Source organism: Micropterus dolomieu, linkage group LG07 (genome assembly GCF_021292245.1).
Source record: "Micropterus dolomieu isolate WLL.071019.BEF.003 ecotype Adirondacks linkage group LG07, ASM2129224v1, whole genome shotgun sequence".
Classification (NCBI taxonomy): domain Eukaryota; kingdom Metazoa; phylum Chordata; class Actinopteri; order Centrarchiformes; family Centrarchidae; genus Micropterus; species Micropterus dolomieu.
In genome coordinates, this window is record NC_060156.1 from 6,884,065 (window position 1) to 6,912,030 (window position 27,966).

The window sequence follows — 27,966 nt, forward strand, 5'->3', positions numbered from 1 at the left end:
ATAGTTTGCTACAGACATGCATGTCTCCCTCAGGATGAACTGTCAGCACTTTGTGGGTTGTCTGACTTGTTACCTAGCGCCATCTACAGGTCAACATTTTAATTTGTATAAGACTTTGGTTTGTGACCAAATACCTGCAAAACTAATGACATTCCCATTGACCTTTGTTGTACTTTATATTTAGTTTTAATTAGCAAATCTCTGCATGCTAAAACAAATAAATAAATAAACAAACATGGTGACCATATTGTCATTATCTTCGTGAGCATGCTGATGTTAGCACAGAAGCTCATAGCACCGCTGTGCGCAGAGACAATGAGAGAGAGGGAGAACAAGGTGTATCCCTTTAGGAGCCATTACATTTCTCACAATTAGTAAGAGAAAGCAGTTCGGTCTCAGATAAATTAATTTCACACTGACTACATATCACATCCTCTGTTGATAGTGGTGAATACAGCTCATTATCAGTAGGCCTTTGTCACAGAAGACATTTTGATATGTCAAAATAGCAAAATCACAGGAAAAAATAACAAAAATATTGATAGCTGAATTCTAAATCCTAATATTGTGCATGCTGGCTCACAGTCACACTGTCATGGCATACTGGGACACATAGAAGGGAGCCATTTGTTAATGTTATTAGTAAGACCTGTGTTCTTTCTAGTATGACAAGTCAAAATGTCTTTTCTTACTTCTGAAAAAAGACTTTGGGGATCACCTTTACTGTCTGTACCTCTGTGTGTATATTGTGTAGGCTGCCTCTCTCCCCTCTCTCTCTGTCTCTCTCTGTCTCTCTCACCCCCAACCGGTCGAGGCAGATGGCCGCCCACCCTGAGCCATGGTTCTGCTCGAGCTTTCTGCCTCTTAAAAGGAAGTTTTTCCTTGCCTCTGTCACCTAGTGCTTGCTCCGGGTGGGAATTGTTGGGCTTCTGTAAATATCATCACAGAGTACGGTCTAGACCTGCTCTTTTATGAAAAACGCTCTGAGATAACTTGTTGTGATTTGGCGCTATATAAATAAAATTGAATTGAATTGAACCAGGAAGTGAATGTTTCTGATTTTATAACTTTTTGTTAGTTGACCCCACACTTCCACACAGTAGCTTTTTTTTCCAAACATGGGGGCACCAGTGGCTATTGGCTGTTTTGTGAAAATAGCTCTATATGTATAACACTTCTAAAAATGGTCACAAACTTTAACTTAGTAGGACTTAAAGCTTTTTAAAAATAAGCTAAAAGTATCTTTTAGCAAAGTTTAAGGGTGTCTCTTGTGCCGACTCTGGTGGCGCCTCAGTGTTGAAAGATTAATGTCATGTCTTCCCACAATGCCCTTCCTCAAGCACTGACTCAGCCAACAGCGGGCCTCCAAAGAATACATCAAGAGAAAAGCTTAATTATTATTTTTATTGTTCATTATTAATGAATTATTAATATAATCAATTATCAAATACTTATTATAAAAGATATTGTACTGTACTGTATTGTACAGATTGTTTCAATATGCTATTTGTAAGCCTAAAAACTCACCTGTGGAGCTCCTATAACATGTTCTTACATTGCTTAGTTAATTGTTTCCGTTTTTCAAAATTAAAAACTAAAATAAACCTAAAAACTTCAAAACAGTCAAACATTAAGAGTGTAGGCAAAAACAGTGATACTATTAACAGTAATGTCTACTTTAAAATATGTGTGGACCAAATTAATATCCTGATGAGCATTACAAAATTTTTTTTATCAACATGTGATATTATGAGTATTAGACATAATATTTATTGTACATTTGCTAAATTATTCAAAATCACACAGTTCAAAGTTACACTTTCAGGTAGTAATGCCTTTAAGATGTCATACATTGTCAGATTAGAATAATACATTAAATAATATATTTGGATAATATCAAGAAAGAATTTGAATTGCTGCTGAATTTTAATATTCAACAGTCGACTATTCATACTGTACATACGGTTTAAGGTAACAAACTCACTACTTTTAAACTTTTAGAAAAAAAACGTTCTTTTTCAGTCTGAACTGTCTGTCTCTTTCTTGAATGTCTTGATTTCTCAGCAAAGATGCAAAGAGGTGCTGGTAACTTCCTGTGTGTGTGTGTGAGGAGCTTCCCAATCCCACCAGCACAGAAGAAGCAGATGGTAACAGCGTCCTCTGTGCCGGTCGGGCCGGGGAGCTCCTCATCCTCCTGAGCGGTGGGTGAAGAGGGTGGTGTTGAGGGTTGGGGTGGAGGGGCAGGAGCTGGGGGGGTTTTAATTGTACTCATTGGGTCTTCACACAGTGCGTGGTGCCTCAAAGTAAACGGGGATGCTGAGAGTGGTTCAGTGGGATGCCGGGTTGCAGAGGCTTCCTGGGATGATTTCTTGGTTGACGTCCACTCTCAGCCGCTCCAGGAACACCAAAAAACACAGAGAGTCCTGTTATATGAAATAGAAAAACAAGTAACGAATCATTTTGGATAGCTACATAGCTGAATTTGGCCTCCAAAACTGGAATGATATAAACAATGGAATAATATTCAAGAAGATTTCTATAAGAAATATAATCGATATAGCCTATAGTTAACTTTAGCCGATCCCCACGATATGTCACTACATCTATCTTTGTAGGTTTAGTGAAGGGATTACTTACTTAATTGACTGAAAGAAAGGGGACCACCGCTCTTCAGCTGGTCCTGTAGTCGTCCATCCTTCTCACTTGGCCCGGAGGAAACACATCTTCTCTGTCGTCATGAAAATCCTGGATGTAGAGTCTCAGTCTTCCACGTCATTGCTTCTTGTTCAGTGTGAAGTCTGAAGTCTGAGGGGGGAAGAGAGATGAATTTATCATCACTGAATTTTTAAATTAGCGATCAGAATTTCCGGAGACTTTCATCAAAGTTACCTACTTTACCTCGGTCTGTTACAGCCAGCAATCCCTTAGTAAAGAAAACATAAAAATAAAACAGAGAGACTTAAAAAAAAGGTGATGATAAGATTCGCTGGAGACTTTTGTTTAATGTAAGTAATTATTACCTTACCTCTGTCTGTTGTCTGCCACCTACCCCTAACTAATTAAAACAAGATGAGTCTTTGAGTTACAGCTGAGTATTACCTTACCTTTGTCTGGTACAGACATCTACATCTCATAAAGAAAAACACATAACAGCATAAGAGAGTGAGCAATTGCTATTAAACTATTAAATAATGTTGTCATTAATTGTTAACTTACTTCTGGCACACGCATCTACAGCTTAGCTGAAAAAAAATACAAGCATGGTAGCTTGCTGCTATTGGTTAGTTAGAGTGTGTGTGTGAATAGGTGAGAGGGAGACACATTGGACAGTGCTTTGGATTGAAGCACTATCTAAAAGCAGTTCATTTAGGCCTGTCCTATACATACTATTAAAGGGATCTATTATTCAAAAGAAAAATCAATATAAAAAAGACAGGCACGAAACACATCTGGTGCAAGGTGCTACCTGAATCTTCGCCAACCCCGCCAGACGCGTGGGAAGGTTACCTAAATCTTCGCCAACCCCGCCAGACGCGTGGGAAGGTTACCTAAATCTTCGCCAACCCCGCCAGACGCGTGGGAAGGTTACCTAAATCTTCGCCAACCCCGCCAGACGCGTGGGAAGGTTACCTAAATCTTCGCCATCCCCGCCAGACGCGTGGGAAGGTTACCTAAATCTTCGCCATCCCCGCCAGACGCGTGGGAGGTTACCTAAGTCTTCGCCAACCCAGTCAGATGTGTTGGAAGGTGACCTGGGCCTTTGCCAACCCCACCAGATTCTTGGGGTTAGTGGTCCTAATCAGAGTCGCTGTCATCAGGCCATCTTTGGTACTCATATGGACCTGGCCAGTGTCTTCTGTTTGTGGAGGAGCTGAGGCCTGAAGTTGAGGGTGCCGAGTCCTTGTAGTTTTCTTCACAGTTCCACCTCTGCCTCTTCGCACTTACCTGCTCTGTGCAGCCCTCCTCCCTGCTCCTTTTTGTGGAAGAGCTGAGGCCTGAAGTTGAGGGTGCCGAGTCCTTGTAGTTTTCTTCACAGTTCCACCTCTGCCTCTTCGCACTTACCTGCTCTGTGCAGCCCTCCTCCCTGCTCCTTTTTGTGGAGGAGCTGAGGCCTGAAGTTGAAGAGACTGTCTCCTCTGTCCTTTGAGAAACTGCCGGTAGACCGTCTTCAGGTTGTTCCACTTGCGGCCCAGGACGCTCCTGATGGTGAGCAGGTACCCGTGGTTGACTGCCAATCAGCAGCTGAGGAACAGCAACAGGATCGGGATCGCCAACAGGACCGGCGACAGGAGCGGCAGCAGGAACAGGACGAATCACTTGTCGCCATACCCGCAAAAAGTCTTCTGGTGGGAACACCTGGATGTCATCATCATCATCATCCTCAGACATGGAGTCATACCCAGAATCTTCGCTCTCAGAGAAGTCCTCCTCCTCATCATCATCATCATCATCATCATCCTCATCATCATCCTCATCATCCTCATCATCCTCATCACTGTCTTCATCCTCTTCCTCCTCGTCTTCCCCAAACTCGTTCTCATCCTCAGAGGAGAGTGCGTGATTGCCCTCCCCTCCCCCCCCAATAACAACCTCAATCTCACCTACCTCTTCCTCATCAGAAGAGATGTAGATTGGATCACTTTGACCTTCGTTGTTGTCGAGAATCCTGATGACTTCAGGGAGGCCGTCTGCTGCAGGACGTTCAACGATGTAGTTTACACCACCTGAGGGGAAAATGTTAAAGCACCTCAAAACCTGATTTCAAATTTTACATTTCTCTCGTAACACTAAATATTTGGGATTAAATAAGTAACAATCCAAGTAAAAGTTCATAAAAATACAATCTACCTAAATACTTACTACGACTGTACTGCGTGTATAACTAAGCCACACAAGAGGCCCTTTTAACAGTAATATCAAATATTGTGCCCTTCTGCCTCAGATATTTTTAACAGAATGAAAATAATTTCATGCTGCATTCACAGGCATGTAGTGGTACCCTTTGTTTACTTAGTCACTTAGAAAAATTGTTTTTGCACCAAACAATTATAAGGACTTGTTTTTTGGGGACAAAACTCTCAGTGGTTTGCAATAAGCTGCGAAAATTGATTGAATATGCATTGTACTACTTGCGTCATTACGCATAGAGAACCACAGGTACATTGAATTAAATCAGGTACAACCAACAACAGGGATTCTCCAAGATAATCCTGTGCGCAGGATTTCAGCTGCATGACAGACAGCTCTATTCTCCCCCAAAAATCCAAACATGTCAAGTAGGCTACAAGCTGTGTGACAATTCAACACAACAGCTCAGACATCGTCCACTTCATCTAATTAACTAGTGACGAGCGCAGCGTTTTTCCCAAAGTTGAACATTTTTCAACTCTCGGCGACCGCAAAAAAACGCTCAGAGCTCAGCGCGGAAAAGACGCCCAGCGCCTCCTCACGCTCCTGGCATTTTTACCAGCTAGGAAAAACGTGGCGCTCCCTTTGAAATGAATTGGAAAAAATACGCTGGCTTCAGAAAAAACGCTTTGGTGGACACGGGCCCTTAAGCTTCGACAATTAAAACAAACCAACCCAGGGTCCCAGACAGAGGAACGTGCCCACGTTTGATTACTACTGTGCGTTCTGACGTTCGGAGCCAACGCGTCCATCGTCTCCATGGTGCACAAGAAAAACTTGTGTTTTAGCATTTTATGAAATTTGGCCCCGTTGCCATATTTTCCCTATAACCTTTATATTTTCGATGCTAAAATTAAAAAATATGATGCCCCCAAACGAAAATAACTGTTTTAAAATCACTACACTAATCGTTATTACTTTCCACACCTTTCCCGGGAAATTTGATACATACTGTCTAAATAACAGCTAATTTTACATGAAATCCGTGTTTTCCCAACAGGCCTAACGTGGAGTGAACTGTCCACCTTTAAATTCAAAAAGTTACACAGCTTTCTGAAGCTTTATAAAGTTTCATGGGAATGAATAAATTAATCTGTCAAAAGTAAAAATTATCAAATAAAAGTTATGTTACCTGCAGGGTAATTACCCAACGCAGGGGCGGCTCCCATCGGCAGGTGTCCCTTGGTGATCTGGGCCATTTTAAAGCTCTGCGGAGTTTATCCAATAGTTTGAAAAGTTTTTAAACAACCTTTTCTCAGTAGATTCTTTTTCAAGTGTATCAGTCTCCCACAATTATCTTTCACAGTTTGGGTTTGCAAGAGGTCAACTCCTGGGCAAGTCCAAGTGCAAAGTGAGAGATCGGAATGGTCTGCAGCCCTAATACATGACCTCTGGGTCATCGTTTCTATGACATTTTCAATGTATTTATATTCATATTTTTTGTTTGTTTTCCTTTCATTATAATAGGCTAACTTACATGTTATTGTATGTTGCAATATGCGGTTATTGTTTTTATGTACCTGATACAACCAGCTCCAGAAATGCTAATTTCAATACTTTCAACTACTGTGAATTTGAAAATGAACAGTTGAGAGAGAGAAAGTGTACAGAGTTTAATGGACAAATATGAGAGGAGTATTTTTCATCTGTCAAATTATTCAATTTCAATTTCAATTTTCAATTTCAGTTTTATTTATATAGCGCCAAATCACAACAACAGTTATCCCACAGCGCTTTTCATAAAAGAGCAGGTCTAGACCATACTCTGTGATGCTATTTACAGAAGCCCAACAGTTCCCACCAAGAGCAGCACTAGGCGACAGAGGCAAGGAAAAACTTGCTTTTAAGAGGCAGAAACCTCGAGCAGAACCATGGCTCAGGGTGGGCGGCTAGTAACAATAGTCGTTGCAGCAGAGGGTGTCGAGCAGGAACACAGGGGCAGCAGGTGACCCGCAGCCACAGATCCAGACTCCACAGCTCCAGAAACACCTGCAGGAAGTGATAGGAGGAGAGAGGAGAGGGACGAGAAAGCACAAGACTACCGGAAAGGGGAGAAGTTGTGTTAGTAACATGCAATAATGGGATGAGGTTGCATACAGAGGGAGAGAAAGTAGAGGAGAGAGGAGCTCAGTGCATCATAGGACATCCCCCGGCAGTCTAGGCCTATAGCAGCATAACTAAGGGATGGTTCAGGACTACCTGAGCCAGCCCTAACTATAAGCTTTATCAAAGAGGAAAGTCTTAAGCCTACTCTTCAATGTGGAGATGGTGTCTGCCTCCTGAACCCAAACTGGAACCTGGTTCCACAGGAGAGGAGCTTGATAGCTGATATATTCCTTTAAAATAATTTACAAATATTTGTTAAAATACTCTTAAATAATTAAAACCACTAAATAAACCAAATTGATCTTAAATGCATTTTTCATCACATAAATACATACTGTCTGACCATAATGTAAATTAGATATGTTGTTATGTAAGTCTTTAAATGTCTTAACAAACATTTGCATATCAGGAGAGCTCATTTCCCCCCTCATTATATTAATAGCGAGCACTTGACATACAATTGATAAAATAATATAAAATAATTTAAAATGCTAATTAATTAAGAAATTAGTTAATTAGAAAGACTTAAATATGTAATCACTGAATAAAAAAGTAACAGTAACACTTGCTGGAGACTTTTCTTGCTGGAGACTTAGGCTACACCTAACTATTCAGAGGCATCGCACAAAAATCTGGGCCCTATACACATCCTCTAAGGGCCTCTCCCAGCATCCACGGCTATTTGTTCTAGGATCTTTGTGGGCCCTTCTCACATGAGGGCCCTGTTTACTCAATCCCATTGTCCGTCCCCAGTCCAACAACCCTGTAACTAATAAAAACATGATGAGCAAAACAAACAGTCTTGGAGTCTTTTTCTGGTATAGACATCTAGAAATAGTTAAAGGTGAGCAACCAGCAGCACCAGACGTGACCATATTTGGACGAGACAGTGGAGCAAACGGCCGTGTGTGGAGCTAGCTAGCTTGCTTAGCTAGGTGCATCTGTAACTCACGTTAACTGTCATTTTAACAGGGCAGATAACTTTGTCTAGAGGACAACAGTCTTAAAACTAAATGTACTCATCGGAGAAAGTGAACAGCCAACTCCTAATAAGCTTTTTCAACAGCGCTGGTTAAATTTACACAGCGCCGTGGGTACGAGTCACTCTAGCCTGATTGAGGGGTCGCCATGGTAACGACTTGTCCAGCAACAACAACAACCTGGTAACATGCTTCAGGTCTTGGCCAATCAGAAGACAGTGGGCTTTGAGAGGAGCATGTTGAGAGAGCAGCTTGTTTCAGACAGAGGCTGAAATGAAGGCCTATATAAAGAGTCAGTATAAGAAAACAACTTTGAATCATGCAAAGCTGCTATACAGGCATCACAGAACTTCAATATAGGACTGGAAAAGCAGTATAATAGGTCTCCTTTAACTTACCTCTGGTAGACGCATCTAGAGCTTATAGCTAAAAAACATACTAGTTTGGTAGGTTGCTGCTATGGGTGTGTCTATGGAAAGTGCTTTGGATTTAAGCACTACTCTGCGGTTAGGTGTGTCCTATACATTACTATTAAAGGGTTTGCCAATCGACCGGTGGGAAGTTTACCTGAGGCCTCTCCAATCCCGCCAAACGTGTGGGAAGTTTACGTGTAGGAAGTTTACCTGAGGCCTCGCCAACCCCGGCAGACGCGTGTGAGGGTGATTAGGGCTATTAGTCCTAACCAGAGTTGCTGTTATCAAGTCACCTTGGGTAGGCCTACTCATATGGACCTGAGCTCAGTGTCCCCCTCTGGGCTTCAAAATCATTTTGATGGTACACTGACTTGCAGTAGGGAGAATGGCGTCTCTGTCCTGGCCCAGAGCGACTGGTATTGGCAACATTCACCATTGCATGGACTCTTTCAAATCACTTATCAAAACCCACCTTTAGACTAGCTTTTAACCTCAAATAATGCTTTATTGCACCTGCTGCTGTTTGTTATTTATATGGTCGCCCCTATGCTTTTACCTACTGTTCGTATATTTTGCTATTTATGTTTTTTATCTGTTTTTAAATGTACAGAACTTCTGGTTTTACTGTAAAGTGTCTTGAAAAGCACTATAGAAATAAAATGTATTATTATTATTATTATTATTATTATTATTATTATTATTATTACAGACAGGACATCTATCGAGAGAATGATGTAATGCTTTGCGGCACTACATCTCACACAAACACATCTTCAGCAAGCTATAAGAAGAAGCAATAAGTATAATGTACAATATAAGCTCTTTGGAAGAAGCTAGCTCGGTATTCTCAGTATGGATATCATGGCAGAGGCTGCAAAAAGACCGAAGAGGACGTTGTTGAGGAAGCGTGGAAGAGAAAAAGAGAGAGTAAAAGACTGAAAACGTAATTACTGGCGTGAGCTAAAAGAGCTGAAAGGATTCAAGACAGATACCAAACCTGCCTGCTTAAGTAATAAACTTCTTAAGTAAAAGTAGTAAACTAGTAAGTAATAACGTATTAGCTGGCTTGCTATGTCTTGTGGTGTTGCACTTGCTTATTTTTGACTGTGATAACAAAGTTGTCAATTAAAAAGAAACCAGCCAGAGGTTTCACAGACAAAGGTTTAGCTGCAAGCTATAAATAAATATAAATAAAGTAGATGTTAGCAAACTTAGATCACACACTTGGACACTGATGACATTAGCTACTGTAAGTGCTCTCATGTCATTTGCTGTCCAGCTTTGTTGGCTAGCTTGCAACCCAAGTTTCAAGCAACAGCAGAAGCGAATAGACAGAAAAGGACGTTGACGGAAGAAACTAAGAAGAGAAAAAGAGAGTGACCAAGCTAGAGGCTCCCAGAAGTTGGCAAGAGCTTCATGAAATAAAAGACTGCAAGACAGGATACGAGCTGGCCTTCTTTCTGTTTGACTAGTTTGTAATATTGCTATGTCTTGTGTTGTCGCACTTGCTGGATGTTTGGCTGTGGTAGCAAAGTTGTTGACTTGCTAGCTTTTTAATGTAATGTAATCATTACAAATGCATGTGTACAGCTCTCCTTATGACAACAGTGAATTACACTCTTGGTACGGGCGCCAAACCGCACAAAAACAAAAACAAATTGTTGCTTAAATGACCTTCCATGTTTTCTCTACTTGTTTTTCCACTTTTTTCACGGCCCTAAGCTATTGGAGAACGTAATAGTAATGAATGGCACAACAACTTGGTCGGACTCTATGGCTCTACTTTTTTTTGTCTGCACAGAGATGTTGAGAATTATTTAGTGGCATGCCATACAAAACCTGAAAGATCTGAAACATGTCCTTATGTACTCCATTCCGCTGGTGATTAAGGGAGGAAAATAAATTAAAGAACAGCATATGGGAGTGCAGACGTTTATATTCTTTCTCCTGTTTTAGGTTATATTGTGCCCACAGGCCGTAACTGATGTATTCGCAGGATCCCTGGAGAACCACCCATTCCAATAAAGACAAGAATAATTGCAGCACTGAACCCAACAATGTGGAACTATCTATTTACAATTAAATGCTTAAATACATCTAGGTTGACAAATGTAGACAGACAGGGCTCAACAGTGGCTTTACTTTTTAAGGACACCAAGCTGCTTGTGCTCTACTACTGCTCTATAGAGTATACTGACAAATGTTATTATCGTATGGTATGCCAACTGTTCAGCAGCATACAGAAGCTCACAGTCTGTTCAGAGAGACACATTTCCAACAAACATTTCCTGTACAGTTGGTACACAATGCACCACTAACACAGCTGTAAATTGCTGTCAAGTCATTTACTGTGTAAAGTTTCAACAAGGCACACATCTGTTCTGCAACTTTTTGTAGATTAATTTATACACTTGTACCCATCAAAGGGTACCTCCCATCGAGGATAAAAAATCTGGATACTGATACAATTTGGCACAGTCACTTCAAAGAAGAAAAATGGTCTGACTTCCTACTGTATGTGCCCAAGGCTTCTGCTCCCTCCCCTCACTACAGGGGAGTAAAAACATTGACCTTAAATAGGCTAGCTGGTTTAGAGAGGAAACCCAGAAAGCACAGGAATCAGGAATCTGCAGACTCATTTGCACAAATAAAAGCTGATATGAGACTATAACTCAACCCAATCAGGTTCAGTGAGGGGGAAGAAAACTGCATGGTTGTATTTGCCCAGATGGGAAGACTGTGTCTTCTTTGGCAGAGGATGATAAGATGGTGGGCAGCAAAAACACAGGCTGCAACAAAACTAACCCTTTCACATCTAATTTGGTCTGAGCAATCACGGTCGCTACAGACAGCCAGACACCTGCATGGTTTCGACGTGGTGCATTCGTGCCTGAACAGCTCTTATACTAGCCTTCAAAAACCAAGAGCTGAAGCCACCCTGCCTACTAATACATACCATATGCCAGTGTGTTCTCTGCTCAGCACTCAGTCTCAGGCGGCTCAAATTCAATTCTAGACAACAAAACTGACACCTCTGCTTTGTCGTGCTGCCTCTGCCGTGGGTATAACAACTGTTTCAGGGATTTATTCCATATTCTCTGAGAACAGCCTGGAACTAATCTTTGAGTGTATTCACTTCTCTGCTCCACCAGGTGGAGCCAGAATAAACCATCAGGGCCTTGATAATGTTACTCAGTCTCCTCAAGCGCTGTCACGTCATCTCAGAAGTCCCTTTTAGGCATGGGATCTGTAACACTGATGGCCTTTACCACTTAAAATAGGCTCATTTGCAGTATTTCACAGTTCATTAAACAGGTTTTATTTCTTTGTGCATTAGATATGCTATGTTATACTGCAGGGCTGTATTAAGAGGGGTGAACAGGATGTGCACATAACAGCTCTAATAATAGTAATCCACTGTGCGTGCTGTTTGGTGTTTAGAACCATAAAACTATGGCTTCAATGTGCAGGAACAATCCAAGTTCATCAAATGTTATCATTAAGCAATTCCCTTAGAAACATTCATAAAAGCTTTATATAACTATTCAGGTCATACTCATTCCTGAATACAGTCTGTTGGGACCAGCATCTGGAAAAAAATTCATTTTTATTGACATTATAAGGCTTTGCAGCTCAGTGTCAGATAAAGCAGTATACTGTACAATCCGCTGCTGCTCTTTACTACTTGTATAAAACAATGTCCAATGATCAGATTTCATTACACATGAAGTGACACATGAACATCCAACTTTTCCTTAAAATAAAACAGAGGCACGGGTCATATACTGAGCTCAGCTGCTTAAAGTGATTTGTTTCCAGAGGGTCACAAACCTACAGAGGCAAATATATCATCTATGTCATCGTGGATGTTACAGTCAGTGGTCTGAGATGTCGCCTTGTACGTAGTCCAGTTTCTTTGGCCGTCCCCCGACAGTCCAGACACCGATGACGCAGCCCTTTTCCTTTGCCTCTTCAGCCGTTTCTTTTTGACACCAGTTCGTGCTGCTGAAGACTTAAAGCGACTCCTGAGTGACTGAAAACGAGTTCTCCGGTGAGCATGTCTCCTCCTAGGAGAACGACAGGTTCTTGGCACTGACCCTCGAGGAAATAAAGCCCAGCAAGCTTCCCGTCTGAAGGTCCGCAACTTCCTCTGGACACTGGGGATGAAGTCAAATTATATAAACATTAGCAGTAGAAGAAACTGTGTCAGTAAATACTAATGAGTGTAGTTTTACATCAGCAATGCCAATAGTGGCCACTTTATTAGCTGTGCCTGTATAGCTAGTTCATGGCTAGTGCTGGACTGCATTACATCCAGAGGAGTCTGAGATATTCTGCCACCCCTCACGGGAGGACAAAAAATTTGAAACACCTCTCAACATAATGTAGTCAAATACAACACCACATTTAACTAAGACCTCAGTCATAAACATAACTTTACACATTTCAGACAATGTCACCAAAAACTGAACATCATCAACTCTGTAAAATGTAGGATTTATGGCAGAGCTGTTGTATTGACTTGCATTGGATTGCACAGCTGTACCTAACAAAGTGGCCACTGAGTTTATATTCTGCAGCGCTGCTCTTACTTGTAACCTGCTGCCTCTAGGCATTTCATCCGTTGGCACTTTAAACGCAGGAAGGCTAAGAGGCGTTTTTCCGTTTCCCTCTTCTGGGTTTTGCACCATAGGATCATTTCTTCTAGACGCGACGCCATGTCTGTGAAAGTAGCAGCCTCTTTCACTTGCTTCTTGAACTTTTGCTTCCCGTTAGCCTTGTGCGCTTCCCGTGGGAGGGATTTTCCCTTGGGTGCAAAAATGATGTAATCATAAAATACGATGATTAATTGCCACCACTTAGCAGATGTATTCTTTAAATAATAAAAGAATGAAGAAATGTTTTATCTGGTTTGCTCACATACCTCTGTAAAGTTCCTGAAAACCTCGAGGAAAGGCTTCATGTCAGTGTCAAGAACTAGATCTGCAAAAAAAACAAACAGTAAATAAACATTTGTTACTTTATTTTAAATTAAAACATATTTTTCATGTCAATAGGTTCTACAAAATAAGCAGATATATGCAAGCATTTGTCATGATACACTACTTTCTTTTTGTGTACTGTATCGACCAAAGAGCACTGGATGTGACAAAGAGGCAGAGGTCGTGTTGGTGTCAAGACTAATAAAACCTATTGGATTATATTCACCTACATTATGTTAATAAACACTAAGTGAAAAAGGCACATGTCCTTTACAGCAGTGTCTTTGTACAGAATACAAAACAATAATAAACAACAAAAAAAATAGCTCCAAACCTCTTTCCACAGCAACACCCAGGTCTTCTTTCATCTTCTTCATCTGGTTCTTGACTTTAACAGAAGATTTCTTCCTCCTCTGCTGCTGCTGCTCCTCTTCCTTGTGGTCTTTGGCAAGGTGGTCGTGTGCTGGCTCTTTGGTCAGTAAAAACGCATCAGAGGGACCCAGGAACTGGGCAATATCTGCTGGCAGGGAGAAGTCAGTGAGGAAGGGCATGGGCTTGGCGTTGGCTACTTCTCTGAGGAGCTCCAGGAGCTGCTGATACAGAGTCGACAGACTGACCAGGATACCACGGAAAACCACCCTGATGGAGCACAAAGACAGGTCGATTTAGACAACTTTTTCAAAATAGAGATTTGTATTAATTGTACTGCAATTTGGAGCTGCTGCCAACATGTGATGCGTGTTTCAATTCTTCTTTTTGGACGCAACAATGTGGAAGAGCACTCACCAGAGACGACTGAGCATGCTGGTTATCACCACATTCAAGATAACAAACTCCTCCCATTTCATCTGCTGCTTTGAGAGTCTGAATCAAATAGCTCTTAAGGCCAAGACTGTCACGTTTAATTCAGACAAAGAGATTCACAACACCAGATCTTCAGAGATTTCTGTCAGATTCATGTTTCTGAACAGTGCCACCTCTGGAAAAGGATACGAGAAAGCTCTGCTGCAGCGATTCAGCGTGCAGCTCATCAGCTGGGCGGCTCCCAGGACTTTTAGACACAGCCACTCCAGCATGGGTTGACTTGGAACATCACACTCACCAGCCTTAATGCCCAATCCTCTAAATATACACACACAGGAGAGAGACACACACACATCTCATAACAGTCAGTAAAGAGATAATTACAGCTTTCAACTAAATGCATTGCACAGCTACCATGGTGCTATAGAGCCAACACAGTAAAGAGTCAATAGTGATGGCCGTTCTATGGCTTTAGTGGAATAGTCTCCAAGCCGAGGTTTGATGCTGGCTGGTATGTTCCTTAACAATTGGCCAAAAGTACACATCACACTGACTCAATAAAACTCTCTACCTACCTTTGAATTCTACTGGGACACAGATCTGTCAGATCCTGAAGAGCAACACCAAGCTCCATACTCTTCAGCCTGTTAATGCATTGTTCAACCTGTGACAAATAAGCCAAAATATGTAACATGACATGACACATGCACATCACATAGTGAGTTACTTCTTTAGCTTTTCTGTTTAACACACTTCACCACAACAAGTCAACAATATACATATCCAGTATCAGTGTCTTATCCGCAGTCCTCACCTGCTTTAAGCCCTTGAACGTCTTGTTGCCTCTTGAGCTGTTGTTCAGGATGTACAGCAGCTCGTACAGAACTCTGATCTCCGTTTGAAGAAGCTCACTCCGAATTAGCTTGAGCACCTTCTCGTTTTCCACCAGCAGGGATTTCACGTGCGCATCTGCATCACAGCAACAACACGCAAAACATCACAATGCATCCAACGATGATGATGAACATCAGTACAACATCAACACTGCTGAGGGTGGATCCGTGCGCTCCCACGTGGGTTGCAAGCAGCACATCCACGGTGTGTGCGCAGTTTTGCCCCAAACACACAATGTATCGTACCTGTAGTAGAGCTGAAATGTACACGGACACTAGAAACAGCACCGGGAAAGGGAATGTTTACCCTGTTCCACGGTTCTGCTGCCATGCTTTGCTTCCCATAAAACCGCATGAAACATAACAAGATGCGGAAGTCAGCCAACCAATTGCATTCCAGTCAATGTAAACGTCAGAGTTCCCCTTAAAGGCACAGCCAACACAAGGAAGTGCCCCCCTCACACGTGATGTAAGCCTAAAAGGAGCTAAACCACAAGGTCAACCCTGGATTTCTCACAGGCTACCTCGACTTCACACTGAGTTCAGTACAAGTACAACAGAACGACACCCTTTACTTTGCATTGCATCTACTTATTGTTGTTATGATATTTATACTGGACACATGATCTGTGTGTCCCAGTCTGGTTAGAAAACATGGCCTCTGTATCAGGTAGATCGTTCTCATCTGAATACATTGAGGCACGTTTGGGAATAAAATATTTGTTTACAGACTCGGTGATATCATATAAATAAAAAGGAACACTGGTTCATTATAATAATGTATAAAGAACACAAGACTTTATAATACATTACTTTCCCATTTTAGATTAATTTCTATGTTACAGAGTCAACCATTTATTAAACTTGTATTAAATATATTCATATTCATTTCATAATTTAATAGTCCCTTGCTTAGTTTTTGTAACATTTAGTACAATGTACAGTATCATTTATGTCAGCTTTATTGTACAAATGAAGCACAAGTTTCTGTCTGAGGATTATTAACAAAAACAGGCTTAATGTCAAAGGTGCTAATGATGTATTTTCTAAGTTAATGTGTTTTTGGCAGCACTGAATCATTTCTCCATTTAGCCATCAAGAATTTCTGATAATAAAAAGACAAAACAACGGCTGAATTGTGTAAAAATATATATCCTTTATTTAACTAGTAAAACATAACAAAACAAAGGTGGGAGAAAAACAGATAATATAAATTAATCTATGCTCCCTGCTTCGTAATCCAGGTGAGGACTTGTAAATTCACTTCATCCACCACAGAATCCTCAGACCTTCCTTTCACAGTCAGTCCATGGCTGCCTCCTTTTAGCCAGAAAACCTCAACTTGAGCTTTCATTTCTTTTAACATCCCGTGAAAAAGAACCTGAGCAAAGACAGAAGGAAGAAAGCTAAATCACTACAGTGGCACATGTAAGGTAATTGAAAACACCAACAAATCAAACACTGCACTGGCTAGGGCAGAGGAATAATTAGAATACAGCACATGTAACATGGCAGGCTATTGCCCTACTTGTAAAAAAACAACCTGGACTGCAGGATTTCTGCAAGTTTCAACAACCTACTGAGGCAACGGGAAAATAATGTATATATGTATGGTATGAAAATACAACAATACAAACCTTTAGAGTATATACTTTATATTACAACTAAAGATATAAAAAAAAAGTAGTAAAAATAGATGTAACTTGACCCACACACATATGTAAATACAAATTGAAAATCCTACAACTGAATGAAATTACAGTCTGGCCAGAATAAAGAGCACGTAACCATCCTCACCCTGTCACACATGTTGTCCTCGGTGCCTGACACAAACAGCACAGGCATGTGTTCAGGTAGCCCCCTGAGATCTTCACTCCGTTGTCGATGGGCTTGTGTCTGTCCTGGGGGGTGCAGGGGGAAAGAGAGGTTGATGACTCCCCGCACTGCATCCTCTGAGTCATCACTCAGCTGCCTGGCTAAAGCTGCGGCAGCACGACATCCCATTGACCGGCCTGTGGACAAGATATCGTAGTGAGAGCTGTATTTTATGCTGCAAGAAATGTGATTTTCTCTGTGCCTGTTTAGCATCAGTTGTAAGTGGTCTTTAATTGCCCAACTTGATTATTCTACTTGTAGGTATGCACTTGTGTATCATTTTCATGTGTACAGTAAACCTAGTAGGCTATTGCTGCTTACCTCCTACAAATATGTGCTTTATGGTAAACTTCTGTAGTGATTTCAAGTAGTCCTATGGGAAAACACAAATGTGTGAACAGCATCTCATTGATTCTGAGTCAGTTAGTGCATTAATACTTCTACTCTACTGCATCTGTTCTTTTATATTCCTTTGTGCTGATATGTTGACCAAAATTTCCCCTAAGGGGGATTAATAAAGTGATAACTTATCTTATACAGTAGTGATACAGTTATGCTTTTATGTATGAAAATGCTTACCCATGCAGCATGGTAAGCCTTCACTCTGTAGCCCAAGTTTAACCCTTTGCATGTGAAACGGAGACAAATGAAGCCACCTGAAGCCAGGGCACGTGCCAGAGAAACCAGATGTTTGAAGTTCATGTCTCCACCAGCCCCGTGCGTGAGAATGACGGCCGTGTGAACACCTTGCACAGAGGCAGGAAAACACAAGGCTGCATCCAGCTGCTTTGACCCAAATGGCACCTTAACAGAGTCCTGGAAGTCAGTGAGCACCATCACCACACTTTAGGACTTTTAGGTTTGACAGTTCACATCATTCAGGGTATAAACACGTGTGATTATAAAATGTTTCTTGCCATAATGAGTCTTTCAAACGATTTTCTGACTGAATAAAAGGCAGGCACCATTCACGTTGCCGCAGCAGCTTTGTGACCGAGCTTCATTCATCTTTCTGAAGCGTTTAACAACAGAGCTCATTTTTAATACGAGTTCGCTCACTGTGCTGAAAATAAATTAATGTAGAGTAACGTTAACTATAACGTGGCAGCACAAATCATTATTTCCACACCGGGCTAACTTAGCTAAGTTAACTGTGTATGTTTGATTTGAGGTAAACATCAGTTTCAACAAAGGCAATCGTGGCATTTCAGATGATTAATTAGTTCTGCCCACAACACTGTGGTTACACCACTCTCCATATTTTAACTCTAACCTTGGGTCGTGTCATATCTTGGTAAAAGGCTTTTAAATCGCAGTTGCTAATGTTGAGATATTTACCTCGTCAAACTTCTCCATTACAAGATGTTGCTGCACGTGACTGACACCTGCTGTTATGGAGTGGTCATTACAGCTTTACTGTCAACAATGTAAACATGGGTTGGCTGGACCCCAGTAAAGCAGTCAGCAACAGAACTGCAGACTTTGAGTTGGCAGCGTTTGCTTGTCTTGTTCAAGGACAAGGTCAGAAGCTTGATGACAACGCAGCTTGAACGTACAGAGTGATCCACGCTATTTAACGGCACTTTAAAATACAACTTCTATGTATTAATGTGCATTTATGCTTTTACAGTGGTTTTGTGTGTGAGTGTATAATACAGAAGTAGAGTAAGGGGGGAAAAAAATCACTTTTAACATACAAAAAGACACATTTTTATTTAAAAAATGAGATAATGTGAAATTCATGTCAGTCATGCAATTAATTCACACTGAAAAATGATTTGGCAGTATATCCGATATGAAGGATTGTTCTGTAACTGGATGACAGGTCAAAGTTCATCCTTTGCCTGAAAAAAAGAAAAACAGATTTGTGTTAGGATCAGAAGGAGTGGGACATGTGCCAGCTTCAAAGTATTTGCTGACTTTGTTTTGGCACATGTGAAGAAAGGTGTGCCATCAAGAACCGAAATACAATCCAGTGAGAGCTGTATACTTACGTACAGCAGTGTAGTCTAAACTTACTCATTCAAACTTGAATATTCACTCTAAAATCTAAAATATGCAATACGTTTTCTATTTGACTTATTATACGTTATTCAAGTAGTTTGCATTAATCATATTTAAAAGCTCCCATTTCCACTGGGCACCCGCCCACACGGGTGTTTTCACTTGTGTGAATGTGTTAAACTATGCTTGAATGACATTTCCCTCACTCACCTGTTAGTTTTGTTGCACCTGTTAGATGCGGACAATTTATGTTATTAATTATATAATTGGTGATATCACACAACCTAACTAGAGGTCTAATCAGCCAGAGTAACAAAAAACACACGTGTGGCTGTGCAGGGCTTTTAATGTATTACAGTGTAATTTTTGTATTAAACTCATTCATTTAGTAAGGTGCAGTGGCACCTTATACACACCAGGGGGAGCCACACTCTGTAAAGTGGTATGGTCTTCTTGAAGCTGAGTGGTACCAACTTGAACAGCTTAAACTCTGCCAGGCCTTTGCCCACACTTTCTCCCTCTTCTTCATGTTCAAATGAGCAGGCATAGTCATCAAAGAAAAACTCTCAGCATCATAGAGTACGGTCGAGACCTGCTCTTTTATGAAAAGCGCTGTGAGATAACTGTTGTTGTGATTTGGCGCTATATAAATAAAATTGAATTGAATTGAATAGAGACAACTGTGCCACTTATTAAACTAATAACAGCTTTTTTTCATAGAATTTTGACATGTTGCAGTAGGAAATGTAGTGTAAGTGTAAATAATAAAATTAATGATGGCTGAATTACTTTTACTTAATTTTCAGGATCCTGATATTGTGTATATGTTGTACTACATCCATGTTAAGCAGGTCATCCTTCAGCCACTTGGAAACCATGTTATAAAATGATGTACTTTATATTGTTCAAGGCAGCAATTCATCAGAGTTGTCTTAAGTGTATCTTTGCAAACAGTGCAAACTTGTGATTTACAACCTGGATAAGAACCCAGAGCAACAGCTCTTGACGTCAGTGGGTCTAGACTGCACTGGTGTCCTGTTACTGGTGTAATCCTGTAAGCTGAGGTGAGGCGAAATGATGCAAAGTCACTCTGATGCAAGGGGAACTTAACGGTGTCGCTTACCCCCGTCCTGTGGCAGGAACAGGGGAACAGGTCATCGATGGGCTGCTCCACAAGCTCCATGTCTTCACGGATCTGTGGCACTGTGACCTGGAGTTTGGCATACTCCTACAAGGAGAAGCATATCCTGACAACAAATATGCGATCTGAACACATTTATGCATGCTGTGAAACCATTTCATCCACAGTCACACAAATAAGGCCATACAGTGCTAATGGGATATACTTTGACCCCTGTGTAACGGTATGAGTGTGCGATAATACTTCCTCATAACGCTGCTGGTACTTGTACCTTGAGCTTTTAAATATATCAATCTATATAACTGTGCAGAAGTGTAGAAATGTTACCTGGAAAAGTTTGTGGTAGTAACAAAATATGCTGTCTCCATTAAGATGATTGCGAGCAAACTGCTGACCCGCCAGTGCAATTTTCCGTGCCTGAAAGACACAAATGATAGCAGCTATTTGTCGTAATCACAGTAACAAAGACAACAGAACATTCACTCCATACTGACAAAACGGATTTCTGTTCATTCTTAAAGAGGCCAATAAATAAGCACAAAGACAAAAAATTTACACACAATGCGCTATGTCCATACTCTTCCTCACCTCTTCGTCGTGGTCACGAGCCCATTGGATCTTTTCCAGCAGGTCTCCGAGGTCCGCCCTGATTGGGATGTAGTGCTCCCACGGCCGAAGCTCGTTGTAGAAATGCTCGTAGTAGCCGGAATCCTGCTTTAAGACCACACTGTCTCCTGCCAATAGGTAAGGGAGTCGATATGCTGCCACGGTGCCGTCGATGTTTATTTGGTACTTGTACTGGTGGTGGACATGGAAGAGAAATAACAATCACCTTCAAAATAGAATAAAATGTAAACAGTTTAACTGCATAAAGAATAAGCCTTGGTGTACCATGGCTGATCAAGTTATGGCTAATGTGTTAGCAAAGCAGTGTTTGTTTCTCCTCTCTGTGAGAATACTGTAGTCTTCTTCTGTGTTTGTGTGGCCTGTCCTCGTCTCAGGTCTCTATGCAGGAGACGAGGTGGTGTGGCTCAGATGCGACTTAGTGGGCGACACTTGAAGCTGCTCAGTTATCCTCCTGGATCCATCCTCTTCATTTATATTTTACAATCTACATTTTGTCATCATAATTGAATATACTGTTATTTTCTGTTGTGAACAAACTATTGCATTTCTGTCACCTGCTGCTGCTTTTCCTGAAGTTTCTTCAATTCCTTTCCGGTTAAAAGGGCTTTTTGGGGGAGTTTTCCTCATTCGAACCGAGGGTCTAGGGACAGAGGGTATTGTATGCTGTACAGAATGTAAACCCCCTTGATTGTGAAATTGTGAATAGTGATAATGGGATATATAAATAAAACTGACTTGACGGACACAGAGCGACATTAGCATTGCACTGGATATACCTCTTTGGCAACCTAGATAATGCATATAGATCCAGTATTCACTGGCCCTTAAGCAATGATCTGGTCCATTATCTCCTGAGGAAAAAAAAAAAAGAAAAAAACTTTCCTCACCAGACACTAGTTTACTTGAGCCAGGGCTGGACTGGGACAAAAAAAATCGTCCCTGGCATTTTGAGCATTAAACACTTGATTTTCTGCATTCTGGAGACATTTTCTGCACCAATTTATAGTGGAAGCCCAATGTCAGTATAGAAAATTGCCCAATGGGCTGCTGTCCCTGCTTTATGGGACGATCGTTGGCCTGTTTTTTAAAAACAGTTATATAAACAGATAATTTACCTTACACTGGCCCCAAAGGTGCGTTGGCCCACCGGGCATTTGCCCAGTATGCCAGTACGACCGTCAGGCTGTGATCAGTTGTAAATCTGCGATTGATCGACGGTCGTCAGTCGTTATGTGTGAACTACTCAACAATGCATCAATACAGCTCCCTGACACATTGCAGACGCCAGCCAGATATCTAGCGTGCCAAATATCTGGAGGAGTTGGCCGACTTGACGACCACATCCAATGAAATGAGAGCAGACAGCTGGCAGAGCAGGCAGTTACGTTTTTACTGCAAAACACTTTTTACACACCTCCAGCTCTCTCTGTAGCTCCGATGCATCCTTCCATCCGTATTCTTTGTCTTAATAATTGCTAGCTTTATAATGAACAGCTGTTTCGTGCACGTCTTTACGAGCCTTTCTCCTCTTTTCTGCTAAGCAAATTGGCTACACTCATCCTGTCAGGGCTTGTTTGCTAAAGACTTCCTTACTATGGTTGTAAACCGTTAGCAAAAAGCTGCAAACTGGGGCAGAGTTAAGTATTAATTCTTAGTAGGTCTGGCAGTACTACCATCTCCTTACAATTACATAGTACAATCAGTTTCAAAGTTATTATCAAAAATATTACAATTGCATATTATATACAAATCAAATGTGTATGAATTTAAAGTATTCATTAAATCAGAAAGCAGCCATGCTGAAGCACTCTGACCTTGAAAAAGTCAAAGAAGGAAACATGTTTGACCAGCGGCCCGTAGAGGCTCTCATCATGTTTGAAGAAGAAGAAGTTGGTAAAGGCAGCATCTATCATGTTGGGGTGAGCCCTGGAAAGCTTGACCAGCTCCAGACGTTCCTGCCGACTGTCCCGGCCCCTCCAGAAGGCTGTGGCGTTCTTCTCTGGCCATGCTGGTCCTGTGTTGGCCTGCACTGACATTATGTCCAGACTAACCCTGTTCATTGGAGGGACAATATGTTGTCCACGTTATTAATCGTGAGCATGCATATATAAAGAATGTTATCTTATCATTTTATCCACGTAAAGGATTGACTTCACACTGTCAGCTTTGCCCCAAGTGCCTATAAATAATTTGTACCCTGGTGCATATACTGCTTTCCCAGTTCACTGTTGCAGTGAATAATATAGTTGTCTTGCAGAGATCAGCAGCTCCACACGATGCTGGATGCACCTGGTGAGCGAGTGTCACTCATTATGAGAGGAGAATTCCATCATCTTTATGAAGGTGATCCTGCTACTACAGGGCTGCAATGTGTCCAAGCGGACTACGGCTCCTATCCCCCTCTGAGAAGCAAGCTACAAACTCCTCACAGCCACCAGGCCCACAGGTAGCTGATGCTCAAAAGACACTTAAAGAGATAGCCATACAGTGGTAGCATTTACATTTAGTCATTTAGCTGACGCTTTTATCCAAAGTGACTTACAATTGCTATATATGTCAAAGGTCGCACGCTTCTGGAGCAACTAGAAGTTAAAGGTTTTGCTCAGGGACACATTCGTGTCTCACAGTGGATTTGAACCCAGGTCTCTCACACCAAAGGCATGTGTGTTATCCACTGCCCCATCACCACGCTCTTGTAATGATATTGCTAACTCTGCTGACTCATTTGCAAATCTTTTAGCTTCACCCAAAACATGTTTGTGTTGTGGAATGTGCAGCCTCACCTTCCCATGGTCTCAAGGACAGACTCGGTCAGGTCATAGGTGGGCATGACGATATCTCTGGTATTGTTAGAGCCACACCAGGAAAAGATAGGATGAATCTTCTCAGTGGGTTTCCTCTTCTCCAACGGCCAGTCACCCAGGTTAACAAAAAACTCCATATCAGGGAGCCGTACCTGTACATTCAACACAACAATATTCCATCCATAATCCATTAAAAAAACAACATTATTAAGGAAATAATATCACGTAATATAAAGAAACCTTGCTGCCTGCTCTTGCTTGTGAATTCATGAAGACGTTGAACCCTTCTTAATCATAACCTCCCAATGAAGGGATAAATGCAATATGGAAGTGAAAAAACCTATGTAATCTTCTATCAAGTCCTTCTTCTAGTTTTCTAAAAGTAAGTGATGAATGAAACTTATTAACGGGATGTTAAAGATTAAAACTGTTCCAACGTTTCGGTATTTCACAGATATTATAAGCTTACCTTTCGGGTGAGCGACAGGAGAATGGCATCCATAAAGATTCTGAAACCTACGTGCTCTCCGAAGGTTTTAACGTAGACCTAAAGAGAAGAGAACGCTAGAGAGCAACATAAAAACATCACAAGAGTGCAAAGGGGTTCAGGAATTAACTTTGCTGCAAACTCCACCTGCTGTTGAAGACCATGTGGTATGACTGAAAGCTCTGGAAAGCTAAAACATGGACCTGAATTGGGACTGTATTATCTTACATGTTTTTGTAACTGTCATGCATATTACAGGAGTTAATCCAGAGCTGCATATAGAAAAAGAGAGTCGCAGAAATGTTTGGGTTTTTTGGATTTTGCAAGAACTAATTGTGTAAGCACACTCACAGAATGTAGAAATTACAATGGGACTGTAAATGACTGACAACTGATAACACGCTGGATGTTCCCAGGTTATTCTAGCACTGTGCCATTAGGGCTTTAGACTTAGAATTCCTATTACGGGAACCTGGATTGGCGTCCACAGTGGTATTTGGAGAAGACTGTACCCCTTGATCGACTGTTCTTAAAGGCGTGTCATACAGCTGCAGGCTCTCCTTCCTAACTTGACATTAATACGTGGCCATAATTACTATTCAGCCTAAAGAAATACTACCCTTTCTTACTAGAATAGCCTTTATTCATGCTGGTATTTGAAAGAGAACCTGGGGGATTATTGTAAAATGACTTACGTGTCAAACATTCGTCACTAACTATGGAGACAGCTTACTGTAAAGGCGACTTCTTCTGTTTTAGCTACAGTTAAGGCTACATCCACACTACTACGTTTCCCGTAGACCGATAAACTCTGTGTTTTTTCATAGCACCCAAAAGTAGCCCTAATGTGGCATAGGTGCGAGGTACCTTGTTGTTTATAATAGTGTAGTGGCAGAGGCTTTGTCTCTGTCCAAAGCGCTGTGGGATCTCCCGCGAGTTGCGATCAGGGTCAACGCTGGTGTAGGCGACCAGGTCCCTTTCTATCTGGGGGAAGGACTGAGGACAGTGCATATGGGCCTCCCACACAGAGCCACTGGGCTGGGGACAGTCACAGCCCTCATGGTAAACTGGGCCTGTGGTGGAAAAACACAGAAACATCCTTAAGATCCTTCTTTCATCTGCCATAAGCACGTGCCCTCAGTTCCCAGAGCCAGAAAACAACAAATCTCATCCCGAAACATATTTCGGTTTCAGGCGGCTTGGATTGTGTTCAACCTTCGAGAACGAACGGCGACTTGGCGACATCCTTGTTCTCGAGCAGAACGTGGATGTGAAGGTCCGTGTAGGTGGCGTACATTCTGTAGCGCACCAGGAAGGAGCCATCCTGGCGATCCAGGACCTGGATCCAAATCCTGGTGAACTGCTCTGCTGGAGACACAATCTTCACTTCAAAGGTCTTCTCACCAGGTGATGTTGTTAAACTGCGAGGAAGAATATATGGAGAATGAATAAGAAGCCCTGTATAAAACTTATTTAGGTGGCTTTGGTATGTACTTATATATTTTGAGTTTATTCCTGTCAAATGTCTCCATTTTTGTGAGACTCTTCATTAATATTAATTAAATTAAGCTTTTGAAGGATGACTATCTGAAGATAATTACGTATTTAAAACTCACCATAATATGATTATTAATCTGCTTTTAATTGCAAATATAAATCTGGTAAAACAACAATGGCATTTATACAAAGAGGACAAACATTTGATTATTGTAATTCCATTAACTGAAAGTCCACCTGAAATTTTAGTTGCTGGATATTACTCGCTCCAAACTGTAGATCAGAGGTTGTGAAAAATCAGATCAGAATGAACAACGTGATATAATTTTTTCTACTCTCAAAACGAGTGAAATTAATTTTAACCTTTGTCTCCTAAATTGATGGTGCCGGTGTCAATATGTTTAGGGCCACTGTTGTGCTCGTCACCTAATATTGATGTAAAAGCACCCAAGAACAACTTTAACCTCACAGTCATAGTTAATAAATTCAAAAACAATTACAATCTTAGTATTTTCCCAACAACACTGTAATTAAATATAACAAGTTGTGCATTAAAAGCAGAAAGTCTGTTGTTGCTGATATAATTTCAGGGCCTCTATAAGTCTTGGCATGCTGATATTGTCTCTCATGTTACAATCGTGTCATTCTTTTGTTGTAGGCATTAATGGAGTGAGAAACTTATATCCATCTTGAGACCCAAAGCACGTGTTAAAGTGACACCCAATAGAGTGGGATATCTTGGAAGGTTTTTTTCATGAAAGGGGTTATTGGAGGTTGTCTGACTCTTTCTCCCTGGGATGCAAACTTTCATGTCTGCTCTCTCACTACTGAAGAGTTTAAAATTTCCACGTGGTTGCAAAGATTTATTTCGTCCTTTCTTTGTAGACATGCAGTTCTCAGGCACTCATAAATAAAGTTAGTGTCCTATGTCAACAAACTTGGAAGTAGGTTATGTTTTTAATTAATTTTGCAACTAGTACATAATTTTTTTGTCCTAGACGTTAGGCTACATTTGAGAAAAGTGGAGGTTGTGGAAGTTTATTAATTTCTTGGTTGGAAAACCAGACATATGGGCTTAACAAAATCATAACCTAATGCTATTTTCTTTAGAAAACAAACGCTAAAAAAAAAGTGTAGACAAAAATAAACCTAAATGTGGCCTTCATTTACTGTAGTTTTTATTAAATTGATAGACACTAACATCATGTCTTCTGGCTTTAGCACAACAATTTATTTACACATATAAAACAAGTTAAAGAAATTATTTGCATTTACATAAAACATGATTTATTTTACTCAAACTGTCCCAACTGTTACACCACCGCAACCTTACAATCTCCAAAGTATGATGCTACGTGGAGCACTTGAACGCAGCACTGCCTCCCAATAAAATGTTACAGGTTGTTGCCAAATCAAATGGAGAAACGTAACTTTACTGACTTACTGAAACAAAAGCGGTGGGTCTACTTACTTTCTCCCCGAGCCGTCCACCGCCTGTATGTAGAAATATCGAGCTGGGAGCACAATGTTTGCCTCCAGTCCAGGTCCCCATACCAAAGTTTTTGCAGCACTGGGTACCGAGTCTGCCCGAGTCCCCGGGAGTTCACGTCTGAACAGACCCAGACAGGAGAGCAGCAGCAGCAACCGTGAAACTAGTCCAGAAGACATGGCTGTCCAGCGTTGACCGGCCTTAAACGTTAGCCCTTACCTTTCTCCCTAGAGAGGGTCAGTGCCCAAACTTGCCATTGTTGGTTTAAAAATGTCCAAACATTAGGAGAAGGCGTAAGTTAACGTTAGAAGTCTGTAACGTTAACGTTTTAACGTTAGCTCCCTCCGTTTCCATCTGGAACTGCACGGTTCAGCGGTGGCATTGCTAACGGCTTATATCTGGCTAATATAGGCGCATAATGTTGTTATTTTAACATGGCTTCAGTCAGGTTACTGTTGGCTATTTCCAAAATCCTTGCACACTTTACTGTAACTATCTGCTGAATGAGCAGGCAGGGGGCGGGATGTGCTAGTGCAATGTAGCCCTGTGATTGGTCGCTGTCCACCGACTCTGCTTTGATTGGCTGGATGAGCAATCTGATCTGAATGTGATTGTACAGAAACCAGGAAGTTCCAGCCTCGAGTTACAAGCTGGGCATGATGCTGAGTAAATGTGGCTTATTTTTTAGGTTTGTTTAGCGGCATTTATTTTTCTGTGATAAATTATTGGAAGCATGGAAATGTATGGAGAGATTAGCTAATAAATAACAGAATCCATAACCATCCCGGTCTGACTGTCTCACAATGTAGTGGTAGAAGTATTCATTAATCCTTTTCATAAGTAGCGATACCACCATGTAAAATACTCTTATTACGAGTGCTTTTCATGCATTGAAAATGTTGCCTAAATATTACGTACATTAATCTGTTGAACACCAGAAAAATTATCCCATTTAC

At 41.2% G+C, this 27,966-nt stretch overlaps 4 protein-coding genes across 6 annotated transcripts; all 4 read right to left on the minus strand.

Moving 5' to 3' along the window:
* Positions 1–2,936: 2,936 nt before the first annotated feature.
* Positions 2,937–6,228, minus strand: LOC123973958 (trigger factor-like). Its single transcript, XM_046054359.1, has 2 exons — positions 6,041–6,228; positions 2,937–4,724 (listed from the first exon to the last, which is right to left on the minus strand). Exons 1-2 carry the CDS (start codon positions 6,105–6,107, stop codon positions 3,796–3,798), a joined length of 996 nt encoding a protein of 331 aa, XP_045910315.1. The 5' UTR covers positions 6,108–6,228; the 3' UTR covers positions 2,937–3,795.
* Positions 6,229–11,997: 5,769 nt separating this feature from the next.
* nepro (nucleolus and neural progenitor protein) lies at positions 11,998–15,484 on the minus strand. The gene is made up of 9 exons (XM_046053897.1): positions 15,333–15,484; positions 15,008–15,162; positions 14,769–14,857; positions 14,383–14,511; positions 14,176–14,253; positions 13,724–14,028; positions 13,332–13,390; positions 13,000–13,214; positions 11,998–12,564 (listed from the first exon to the last, which is right to left on the minus strand). Exons 1-9 carry the CDS (start codon positions 15,439–15,441, stop codon positions 12,231–12,233), a joined length of 1,473 nt encoding a protein of 490 aa, XP_045909853.1. The 5' UTR covers positions 15,442–15,484; the 3' UTR covers positions 11,998–12,230.
* A 738-nt stretch (positions 15,485–16,222) lies between these two features.
* tex30 (testis expressed 30) lies at positions 16,223–18,485 on the minus strand. Of its 3 annotated transcripts, none has more exons than XM_046054179.1 (5): positions 18,300–18,485; positions 17,541–17,777; positions 17,283–17,334; positions 16,884–17,098; positions 16,223–16,467 (listed from the first exon to the last, which is right to left on the minus strand). In XM_046054179.1, the coding sequence occupies exons 1-5, from the start codon at positions 18,315–18,317 to the stop codon at positions 16,306–16,308; spliced, it is 684 nt and encodes a 227-aa protein (XP_045910135.1). In that variant the 5' UTR covers positions 18,318–18,485; the 3' UTR covers positions 16,223–16,305. The 3 variants fall into 3 exon arrangements, with proteins under 3 accessions (XP_045910135.1, XP_045910136.1, XP_045910134.1); XM_046054180.1 differs by lacking the exon at positions 18,300–18,485 and adding an exon at positions 18,235–18,287; XM_046054178.1 differs by lacking the exon at positions 18,300–18,485 and adding an exon at positions 17,879–18,186.
* A 170-nt stretch (positions 18,486–18,655) lies between these two features.
* Positions 18,656–27,537, minus strand: poglut2 (protein O-glucosyltransferase 2). The gene is made up of 10 exons (XM_046053792.1): positions 26,993–27,537; positions 25,240–25,445; positions 24,892–25,097; positions 24,007–24,084; positions 23,517–23,689; positions 22,548–22,785; positions 20,695–20,904; positions 20,434–20,523; positions 20,089–20,193; positions 18,656–18,805 (listed from the first exon to the last, which is right to left on the minus strand). The coding sequence occupies exons 1-10, from the start codon at positions 27,187–27,189 to the stop codon at positions 18,788–18,790; spliced, it is 1,521 nt and encodes a 506-aa protein (XP_045909748.1). The 5' UTR covers positions 27,190–27,537; the 3' UTR covers positions 18,656–18,787.
* Positions 27,538–27,966: the final 429 nt, after the last annotated feature.